We start from the raw sequence: 11696 nt of genomic DNA, 5'->3' as shown, positions 1-11696 counted from the left end.
GTTGAACCCTTTGTAATTGGAGAATTTGTTTGGTGTGTCTGTTTCTTCCCTCCAGTTACCTCTGATATCATCTGTTTGAGATCCGGCTGAAGACGGAGTCACCCGTGAATCATAGGGATAGAAGTTTAGATGTTGTATCTCCCAACCAGTGTTTGAGCCATAAGGTCCATCTCATGGTCACTGCGTTTGCCGTTGCCTTGGCCGCTAGTCTAGTAATCTCCATGGCGGACTCCACGAGGAACGTGAATGTAGTCAGTTTATCTACTTCCCCTTGTAATTCCTGTCGTGATGAAGGTGGGTGTTGGGTTAGCTCTAGTGCCCAGTGTCTGGCCCAAACCAGCTGAAGCCACTGCTGGTCTGCCCACTCTAGGGATTTGTCCTGTAGTAGACCACTATGTGAGCAGCTCTGCCTACTCTAGGGATTTGTCTGTAGTAGACCACTATGTGAGCAGCTCTGCCTACTCTAGGGATATGTCTGTAGTAGACCACTATGTGAGCAGCTCTGCCTACTCTAGGGATTTGTCCTGTAGTAGACCACTATGTGAGCAGCTCTGCCTACTCTAGGGATATGTCTGTAGTAGACCACTATGTGAGCAGCTCTGCCTACTCTAGGGAGTTGTCCTGTAGTAGACCACTATGTGAGCAACTCTGCCTACTCTAGGGAGTCGTCCTGTAGTAGACGATATGTGAGCAGCTCTGCCTACTCTAGGGATATGTCCTGTAGTAGACAATATGGGAGCAGCTCTGCCTACTCTAGGGATTTTGCTTGTAGTAGACGCTATGTGAGTAGTTCTGCCTACTCTAGGGATGTCTGTAGTAGACGATATGTGAGCAGCTCTGCCTACTCTAGGGATATGTCCTGTAGTAGACAATATGGGAGCAGCTCTGCCTACTCTAGGGATTTTGCTTGTAGTAGACGCTATGTGAGTAGTTCTGCCTACTCTAGGGATATGTCTGTAGTAGACGTTATGTGAGCAGCTCTGCCTACTCTAGGGATTTGTCCTGTAGTAGACGCTATGTGAGTAGTTCTGCACAGTCTAGTAAGTCTCTTCTTGAGAATATCTTTGTTCCGTAGTTCTCCTGATTCCTGTACATGTAGTTCTAGTAAATGATCCATTCTTTAAGTTTTAGTGGAATAAAAAAAAGAGAGTAACTGAGAGAAAACTAATTCGCCGTCCAACACCTCTTGAGGCCGGACAAAGAACTGAGAGGAGGTGGAGCCAATAATATATGCAATGGGAGGAGCCAAGAGTTATTAGTTTATGTCCCGCCTCCAGAGGTGAAGGAAGACAAAACCCAGAAGTCTGGTAATGTAAGTGGGTGTCCCCTCCTCCTTTTGCCCTGCCTCTTATCAGCTGCACAGTGTAATGAACACACCCACATGTGGGAGGAGCTTCTGGACAATTTCAAGACTCCAGTGACCCCACAGAACCTGCTGCTGATTGGGGGCCACACTGAGTAACACACCCCCTGTGACGGTCATTGGACTGATCCACTTTGTGTTCTGGAGCGGGGGGAGGCCCCAATCACTTGTTGGACAGATGCCGCTTTCATTTGGGGCCAATATGGTGCTGCCCTGTGTTACTATAGTTTCTGGGTGCCCCACCCTGCACCCCATTCGGAAAATGAGCGCTGTACCCACAATGCAACATTTCCCCATCATTTCAGCCTATCTGCCCTCACTGTAAGTGCCCCTCAATGGGCCCAGACACCAGGGGTCCCTCCCGGAGATTTTGTACCCCCCTTCTTCTGCCGGCACCTTCAACGTGACCCCTGATTGGTTGAGCAGCCGCTGGAGTCATTTATTCATTTGCTTCACTGGGGGAGGTTGTGCTTGGCCCTCCCCGGGCAATTAATGACTTGCTAATCAGCCTGGAATTGGAGCACAGTGAGTGGGAGTGTCCCTGTGTGGGAGTGTCCCAGTGTGGGAGTGAGAGGCACAACATTTCCCCCAATGAGACAGTTGGATGTGTTATGGGAGGGGCAAAGCCTGACACGCCCACCTGTGCCCTTAAATTAAGAGACCAGACACTCACTTCAAAATCTCTGATTATATTTGCAAAGGGTCTCGCTATCAGGCAGACACGTAATGCGTTGCTTTTCCATAAAAAATAAAGATTTGTGGCAAAATAAAACAAAAAACTGGTGGGTGGGTGTGGGGCAGTTAATCCATATTTCCCCGCCCACATGCAGGAGCAGCACCGGAGCACGAGGCAGGAGGCTTCTCAGCGTCAGCACAGGGGGCGCTCTTGTAAAAAGCATAAACAGCTCTCTGGAACCCTGAGGAGAAAAGGAAAACCAGTTATAGACTGTGGGGGCGCTGCTCTCCCACTCACACTCACACTCCCACCTGTATAACATCATAATGAACTGTACTTACTACTGGGAATATCAACCATTGTTTTATTAGGGGCTGTTCCTGCTGAATTGTGCTTAGTACAGGGAATACCTATGTACCATAGTTTTATGGGATCTCTCTGTACAGACTATGAGCAATGGAAAGTTTATAGTTACTTTGCACATTATATAACGTTACTCACCTTTAGAAGGATTCTGGGGGGTCGCTATAAGCTCATAACTGGAGAATCCGACCTCAGGGGACACCAGGTATGTTGTAAACTGCTCCGGTCTGAACGAAATCCTACTGTAATTCTTATATATGGACTCCTGCATGAGAGAGACACCTACTGTTACACCTGAGCTACTGCAATTCTATACCCCCTACTGTAAATGATAAGGATATTATAAGTCACTGAGGGGTTGTTCTGTGACCATATAAAGGCACAAGGCTGCAGGCTGAGTTCTACAGGGAACTCTGAGTATCACTCATGTATTATAAGGGATAATGTACCCCCTACTGTAAATGATAAGGATATTAGAAGTCACTGAGGGGTTGTTCTGTGACCATATAAAGGCACAAGGCTACAGGCTGAGTTATACAGGGAACTCTGAGTATCACTCATGTATTATAAGGGATAATGTACCCCCTACTGTAAATGATAAGGATATTAGAAGTCACTGAGGGGTTGTTCTGTGACCATATAAAGGCACAAGGCTGCAGGCTGAGTTATACAGGGAACTCTGAGTATCACTCATGTATTATAAGGGATAATGTACCCCCTACTGTAAATGATAAGGATATTAGAAGTCACTGAGGGGTTGTTCTGTGACCATATAAAGACACAAGGCTGCAGGCTGAGTTATACAGGGAACTCTGAGTATCACTCATGTATTATAAGGGATAATGTACCCCCTACTGTAAATGATAAGGATATTAGAAGTCACTGAGGGGTTGTTCTGTGACCATATAAAGGCACAAGGCTGCAGGCTGAGTTATACAGGGAACTCTGAGTATCACTCATGTATTATAAGGGATAATGTACCCCCTACTGTAAATGATAAGGATATTAGAAGTCACTGAGGGGTTGTTCTGTGACCATATAAAGACACAAGGCTGCAGGCTGAGTTATACAGGGAACTCTGAGTATCACTCATGTATTATAAGGGATAATGTACCCCCTACTGTAAATGATAAGGATATTAGAAGTCACTGAGGGGTTGTTCTGTGACCATATAAAGACACAAGGCTGCAGGCTGAGTTATACAGGGAACTCTGAGTATCACTCATGTATTATAAAGGATAATGTACCCCCTACTGTAAATGATAAGGATATTAGAAGTCACTGAGGGGTTGTTCTGTGACCATATAAAGGCACAAGGCTGCAGGCTGAGTTATACAGGGAACTCTGAGTATCACTCATGTATTATAAGGGATAATGTACCCCCTACTGTAACTGATAAGGATATTAGAAGTCACTGAGGGGTTGTTCTGTGACCATATAAAGGCACAAGGCTGCAGGCTGAGTTATACAGGGAACTCTGAGTATCACTCATGTATTATAAGGGATAATGTACCCCCTACTGTAAATGATAAGGATATTAGAAGTCACTGAGGGGTTGTTCTGTGACCATATAAAGGCACAAGGCTGCAGGCTGAGTTATACAGGGAACTCTGAGTATCACACATGTATTATAAGGGATAATGTACCCCCTACTGTAAATGATAAGGATATTATAAGTCACTGAGGGGTTGTTCTGTGACCATATAAAGGCACAAGGCTGCAGGCTGAGTTATACAGGGAACTCTGAGTATCACTCATGTATTATAAGGGATAATGTACCCCCTACTGTAAATGATAAGGATATTAGAAGTCACTGAGGGGTTGTTCTGTGACCATATAAAGGCACAAGGCTGCAGGCTGAGTTATACAGGGAACTCTGAGTATCACTCATGTATTATAAGGGATAATGTACCCCCTACTGTAAATGATAAGGATATTAGAAGTCACTGAGGGGTTGTTATGTGACCATATAAAGGCACAAGGCTGCAGGCTGAGTTATACAGGGAACTCTGAGTATCACTCATGTATTATAAGGGATAATGTACCCCCTACTGTAAATGATAAGGATATTAGAAGTCACTGAGGGGTTGTTCTGTGACCATATAAAGGCACAAGGCTGCAGGCTGAGTTATACAGGGAACTCTGAGTATCACTCATGTATTATAAGGGATAATGTACCCCCTACTGTAAATGATAAGGATATTAGAAGTCACTGAGGGGTTGTTCTGTGACCATATAAAGGCACAAGGCTGCAGGCTGAGTTATACAGGGAACTCTGAGTATCACTCATGTATTATAAGGGATAATGTACCCCCTACTGTAAATGATAAGGATATTAGAAGTCACTGAGGGGTTGTTCTGTGACCATATAAAGACACAAGGCTGCAGGCTGAGTTATACAGGGAACTCTGAGTATCACTCATGTATTATAAGGGATAATGTACCCCCTACTGTAAATGATAAGGATATTAGAAGTCACTGAGGGGTTGTTCTGTGACCATATAAAGGCACAAGGCTGCAGGCTGAGTTATACAGGGAACTCTGAGTATCACTCATGTATTATAAGGGATAATGTACCCCCTACTGTAAATGATAAGGATATTAGAAGTCACTGAGGGGTTGTTCTGTGACCATATAAAGGCACAAGGCTGCAGGCTGAGTTATACAGGGAACTCTGAGTATCACTCATGTATTATAAGGGATAATGTACCCCCTACTGTAAATGATAAGGATATTAGAAGTCACTGAGGGGTTGTTCTGTGACCATATAAAGGCACAAGGCTGCAGGCTGAGTTATACAGGGAACTCTGAGTATCACTCATGTATTATAAGGGATAATGTACCCCCTACTGTAACTGATAAGGATATTAGAAGTCACTGAGGGGTTGTTCTGTGACCATATAAAGGCACAAGGCTGCAGGCTGAGTTATACAGGGAACTCTGAGTATCACTCATGTATTATAAGGGATAATGTACCCCCTACTGTAAATGATAAGGATATTAGAAGTCACTGAGGGGTTGTTCTGTGACCATATAAAGACACAAGGCTGCAGGCTGAGTTATACAGGGAACTCTGAGTATCACTCATGTATTATAAGGGATAATGTACCCCCTACTGTAAATGATAAGGATATTAGAAGTCACTGAGGGGTTGTTCTGTGACCATATAAAGACACAAGGCTGCAGGCTGAGTTATACAGGGAACTCTGAGTATCACTCATGTATTATAAGGGATAATGTACCCCCTACTGTAACTGATAAGGATGGTAGTGCAGTAGCTGGATTTGTTGCATTACGGGTGAGAGAAGGCTTCAGGTCTGGACAGACAGACAGACAGACGGGAGTATGCAGCAGTGTCAGTGGGTGCTGGGAGTAATAACACTATAAGGTTTATATATGCATTTTGGGCAAGTTCTCCCCACATTCAGACCAGTGACAGGACCCCTGAATCAGGTAATATGGAACTGTATGTGACAAGTCACATTGACGAGCCAATCAGCAAGCAGCAATTGGATTTCTAGTTATGTGATTGGCAGATTTCCCTTCATGATACAGAGATAAGGTGCTGGGTCTGTAGTGTAATGTGATCAGTTCCCAACAACAGCCCCAGTTGCCACTTCATTCCTTATAGAAGCCATTCATTTAGTAACAAGTACCATGAACACAAGAAATAGGATACACAGTAGATAACAGATAAGTACTACTATAGTTGATATAAACAAGCTGCTGTGTAGCCATGGGGGCAGCCATTCAAGCACAGGATACACAGTAGATAACAGATAAGTACTACTATAGTTTATATAAACAAGCTGCTGTGTAGCCACGGGGGCAGCCATTCAAGCACAGGATACACAGTAGATAACAGATAAGTACTACTATAGTTTATATAAACAAGTTGCTGTGTAGCCATGGGGGCAGCCATTCAAGCACAGGATACACAGTAGATAACAGATAAGTACTACTATAGTTTATATAAACAAGCTGCTGTGTAGCCATGGGGGCAGCCATTCAAGCACAGGATACACAGTAGATAACAGATAAGTACTACTATAGTTGATATAAACAAGCTGCTGTGTAGCCATGGGGGCAGCCATTCAAGCACAGGATACACAGTAGATAACAGATAAGTACTACTATAGTTTATATAAACAAGCTGCTGTGTAGCCATGGGGGCAGCCATTCAAGCACAGGATACACAGTAGATAACAGATAAGTACTACTATAGTTTATATAAACAAGCTGCTGTGTAGCCATGGGGGCAGCCATTCAAGCACAGGATACACAGTAGATAACAGATAAGTACTACTATAGTTTATATAAACAAGCTGCTGTGTAGCCATGGGGGCAGCCATTCAAGCACAGGATACACAGTAGATAAGTACTACTATAGTTTATATAAACAAGCTGCTGTGTAGCCACGGGGGCAGCCATTCAAGCACAGGATACACAGTAGATAACAGATAAGTACTACTATAGTTTATATAAACAAGTTGCTGTTGCTGTGTAGCCATGGGGGCAGCCATTCAAGCACAGGATACACAGTAGATAACAGATAAGTACTACTATAGTTTATATAAACAAGTTGCTGTGTAGCCATGGGGGCAGCCATTCAAGCACAGGATACACAGTAGATAACAGATAAGTACTACTATAGTTTATATAAACAAGCTGCTGTGTAGCCATGGGGGCAGCCATTCAAGCACAGGATACACAGTAGATAACCGATAAGTACTACTATAGTTGATATAAACAAGCTGCTGTGTAGCCATGGGGGCAGCCATTCAAGCACAGGATACACAGTAGATAACAGATAAGTACTACTATAGTTTATATAAACAAGCTGCTGTGTAGCCATGGGGGCAGCCATTCAAGCACAGGATACACAGTAGATAACCGATAAGTACTACTATAGTTGATATAAACAAGCTGCTGTGTAGCCATGGGGGCAGCCATTCAAGCACAGGATACACAGTAGATAACAGATAAGTACTACTATAGTTTATATAAACAAGCTGCTGTGTAGCCATGGGGGCAGCCATTCAAGCACAGGATACACAGTAGATAACCGATAAGTACTACTATAGTTGATATAAACAAGCTGCTGTGTAGCCATGGGGGCAGCCATTCAAGCACAGGATACACAGTAGATAACAGATAAGTACTACTATAGTTTATAGAAACAAGCTGCTGTGTAGCCATGGGGGCAGCCATTCAAGCACAGGATACACAGTAGATAACAGATAAGTACTACTATAGTTTATAGAAACAAGCTGCTGTGTAGCCATGGGGGCAGCCATTCAAGCACAGGATACACAGTAGATAACAGATAAGTACTACTATAGTTTATAGAAACAAGCTGCTGTGTAGCCATGGGGGCAGCCATTCAAGCACAGGATACACAGTAGATAACAGATAAGTACTACTATAGTTTATATAAACAAGCTGCTGTGTAGCCATGGGGGCAGCCATTCAAGCACAGGATACACAGTAGATAACAGATAAGTACTACTATAGTTTATATGAACAAGCTGCTGTGTAGCCATGGGGGCAGCCATTCAAGCACAGGATACACAGTAGATAACAGATAAGTACTACTATAGTTTAGCTGCACAGCAGTTTGTTTATATAAACTATATTAGTGTTTGTGAAACACACCAGTTTTATCAGTGCAAGGCAATACTACATTATATGTTAATTAATTTGATTCACTCAGTTTTTGGGGAGCACTCATTGTAGCCCAACACTCAATAGCGAGATACCCTGCCCCCCAGCCCAACACTTACAGTCAGTTTCTTCCTCTTCCCATAGGATGCCCAGGGTTGGGGTTCCAGAATGAGGGTGCCCCCAGGGCGGAGGTGTCTGTAGATTCTGCGGAACATGCGCTTGAGTCCTTGGTCTCCCGAATTCAGATGCACCCACTTAGTTACACTCAGACACAGGATAACATCATACTCCGACTGCTGCACCTCCACTAGCTCCTCCCTCTCCAGAACGTAATTACCCTGCAGGGGGGCAAACAGCTCATTAGGCCACTGAGTGGGGGGGGGAACAAAAAAAGGGGTGCGGGGTGAGGAAAGATAAGGCGGAAAAAGTAATGGGGACAGGCTGAGGAAGCAGAAGGGGAACAGAATCACTCCAACAAATAGTTTTGGGGGGCTCCACGTTTGTCAGTGAGTTGACTAAGCCCCTCCCCCGCAGGACAGGGCAATAAACACAAATCAGACAGAGAAGCTGAAAGGAGCAGGGGGGCAATGGCTGTAACTAAAGGTCAACACAAAAAGGTAGAAGATTGGGGGGCAGGCACAATACGGGGTTCTCACCTGCACAAACAGCACATTGTGTGGAAAGACTTTCCTCTCCTCCTCCTCGTCGTCTCCTTGTTTTGGCTGGAGTAAGGGAGCGGCAATGGGCCCCCTAGTGGCAACCAGTCCTGCTGGGAACCCCCCGACTCTCTTACTTTCATCCGACAGGTAATGGCGAATGTTCTGGCGTGCGGCGTTTATCAGCGTCCCATCAATGTCCAGTCCAACTACACGCGAGGGCCCCATGTTCTTGGCCACATACAGAGTCACATGACCCACGTTGCAGCCAATGTCCAACACTGATTTACCCAGAAACCACTCGGGTTTGAGTGCACGGAGGCGAGGGTCCTCCAAATGGCAGGGGTTCCGGTAACCATAGTAACGGCAATAGTTCCCATGCAGGAATCGGTTTTTACCCTTTGCTTGAGATTTAGGAGCATGTGGCCTGGGGGCGGATCTCTCAGCTGACAGGCTCTTCCCCCTCTCCGGGCTTCCAGCTTTCCCTTCGGATTTGCTCGTTGTCCTCCTCCTTTTCCGATGCCGGGAGTTGGATACGGACGAAGAACTGACTGACGGGGCCACCGGCTCATTCTCCAGAACTGGGAGAGTCACCACTTCATCTCGGCAGTTAATCGTTGTGTTCAGTTCATATGGCTGTGGCTCCTCGGGGGCGGGCTCTGCTTCCTCAGCCACTCCCACAGGAGCCTTAGAAGGTGCATCAGTTGAGGGGTGGTGCCGGTGCCTGTGCCTTTTCCTGCCGCTCTTTAGGGGTGAGAGAAGGAGCTCCCCGGAATTAGCATTGAGGCAAAGTGGATCCGTAATGTCTTTAGGAATGAGAATCTGCACCGGGTCCCTATTCCGGGATGGGAGGGGCGAAGATTTTGGGGTTTCCGCATTGAGAGTGCGGTTGACTTCCTCGTCCAGCAGACTGTTAAGGTTTAGGGGGTCGAATATGTTGCCCCCGAGGAGGAAGTTGGAGGGCAGAACAGGGTCACAATCAGAGTTCACCCTCCGACGCCGTTTGAATGGAACCGGCTGCTTAAATCCAACATGGAAACTGTTCCTCCTCTTCCCCTGGAATCCATTGCGTGGCCCCCGAGGGACCTGGAGTTGCTCCTCCACTTCTGTTGTAGCTTTGGGCTGGACTTCTGCTTTAGAGGGCGGGAGAGGAGGGGCAGGGGGTGGAGCCAGGAAGGTAGTCCCCTCCCCCTCCTCACTTCCCACTGGCAGTTGCAGATTTTCGGTGGTGGCCGCCATCTCTAGCACAAGCTGCATGTGGGCATCACCTACAGGACGTGGGGGGTAAATATTCCACCTGTAGCTCCAGCAACTCCCAGCAGCGTAACTCCCAGCAGCTTAGCGGGGCCAGCGATTCAGAGGTGTCTGTGAGAATAAAGGGGGGCTGCTCTGTGGCCCTTAAATGTCTGGGTTCCCCCCCTGATTCACTGGCTGTGACACTGGGAGCCCCATCTCCACACTGAGCCCTCACTGGCAGCCAGGACACGCCCCTTGCTCCTCCTCTTCCGGTTCAGAATTTGCAGCAGTGCCTTGAGGGAGAGAAGGAAAGGCAGTTGAGTGTCTGTACATAGAGAGACATTGGAGACAGTGAATGTACGTTAGTCTCGCCCGCCCAGTGCCCCTGACTAATGGCGCGGCCTCTGTCTGTCTCTCACACTCACGTACCGCCCGGTTGTTAGGCCTGACGTTCCCGGGACACTCCTGAATTCCCTGACGAGACACACCCGCGTATCCCCGACTCACACTCCCGCAGCGACCACAACGTCCGACTCCTTCGCTCCTGCCGGACAACTAATCCAGTCGCACACAAGTCTCATCTCGCGATACCGTGACGTCACACCACACGTATTCCAGCGCAGTGACGCAGCACGTAGTTCGTGTAGAGGGAGGGACAACCCTGGAGTACGGCAGTGTCGCGTCATAACCCCGCCTTGTAACGAGCAGTAGTGGGAGCTGCGCCGCTTACACGTGTATTGTCTCTGCCCAGACCCAAGAACAAGTCATTCGTTTTTATCTCTTTATCTGCCCGTCCTGTTTAGCGGCTCCTTCTCTAATCCCCACACACGTGTATGTGCTGCTGCCCCCTGTGGCTGGACTCGCTATTACACCTCCTCTCATGTCTCTATGTTGCTCTTGTTCCACTCACTCTCCTCCCCACACACTAAGTCCTAGTTACCGACACAGGTGCCCATAGCAACCAGTCAGCTGTACATTCCCATCAGTCTGATCCTTACACACATCTGCCCCACACTCACTGCTCACTTTATATTATTTACTCACATTCACTGTACAAAAATGTCAGCTAATGAAAGCTTCAGCACATAGCTGGGAGTTTTACTGCACTGTTTTGTGTGTTATTACACAAAGTGAATTGCCCTTTAAGCTGTGAGTCTCCCAAGAGACCTGCTTATCTTAAATAGTTACAATTGTATCTTTGCTGATCTTAAATAGTTACAATTGTATTTTTGCTGATCTTAAATTGTTACAAAAGTATCTAAGTGCAGCTGCTGAGTGTTCTGGCCTCTCTGCCAAAAAGCCTCTTATTTTAATTAAGCTTCAGAAACTTTTACTTTAGTCAGTGTATGACATCAAAGAGGGACATTTCAGTAAGAAACCCGAGACTGCAGCCTAAACTGTGAAAATCGGGACTGTCCTGCAGAAAATGAGACAGTTGGGAGCAGGTCCAGACTGAGAATTATAATAGGCCCTGGCATTTCAGCTACACAGAGGCCCAATCAGCCCCCACCAGCCCACTAAATACTGACTTTCTATGGGACCTTATAGCAGCCCCTCTGGCATTTGCCACAACCCACAGATTGTCAGTCCGGGTCTGGTTGGGAGGTATCAATAATTGTTTGTTATAACCAGCAAATATAACAGGACTAGACTAATGTTCTACTGCTCCAAAGAGCAGACTCTTGTGTTTCTCTTGAAGAGATTGAGATTGTTCCTTACAGAGGAATTCAGGGAGGGA

General features: G+C 46.3%; 1 protein-coding gene across 2 annotated transcripts; it reads right to left on the bottom strand.

Annotated features, from left to right (window-relative positions):
* Positions 1–2036: 2036 nt before the first annotated feature.
* On the bottom strand, positions 2037–10584 carry mepce.L (methylphosphate capping enzyme L homeolog). Of its 2 annotated transcripts, none has more exons than XM_018253896.2 (5): positions 10466–10584; positions 8723–10251; positions 8186–8404; positions 2541–2667; positions 2037–2280 (listed from the first exon to the last, which is right to left on the bottom strand). In XM_018253896.2, exons 2-5 carry the CDS (start codon positions 9977–9979, stop codon positions 2165–2167), a joined length of 1719 nt encoding a protein of 572 aa, XP_018109385.1. In that variant the 5' UTR covers positions 9980–10251; positions 10466–10584; the 3' UTR covers positions 2037–2164. The 2 variants fall into 2 exon arrangements, with proteins under 2 accessions (XP_018109385.1, XP_018109383.1); XM_018253894.2 differs by having other exon boundaries at positions 10388–10573.
* Between the last annotated feature and the right edge of the window lie 1112 nt (positions 10585–11696).

This window comes from Xenopus laevis, chromosome 3L (assembly GCF_017654675.1).
Source record: "Xenopus laevis strain J_2021 chromosome 3L, Xenopus_laevis_v10.1, whole genome shotgun sequence".
NCBI classification, from domain to species: Eukaryota; Metazoa; Chordata; class Amphibia; order Anura; family Pipidae; genus Xenopus; species Xenopus laevis.
Note: the sequence above shows the minus strand (reverse complement) of the source record. Positions and strands in the feature narration are given on the sequence as shown.

Bases quoted from the DNA above. Each gene is read 5' to 3' on its own strand.
- mepce.L (XM_018253896.2), bottom strand. From the start codon at position 9,979: ATGCAGCTTGTGCTAGAGATGGCGGCCACCACCGAAAATCTGCAACTG. The intron at 2,668-8,185 runs GTAAGTGTTGGG...TCTCTCATGCAG, and splicing joins GGAAGAGGAAGAAACTGACT to GAGTCCATATATAAGAATTA. The intron at 2,281-2,540 runs GTGAGTAACGTT...TTTTCTCCTCAG, and splicing joins CCCCCAGAATCCTTCTAAAG to GGTTCCAGAGAGCTGTTTAT.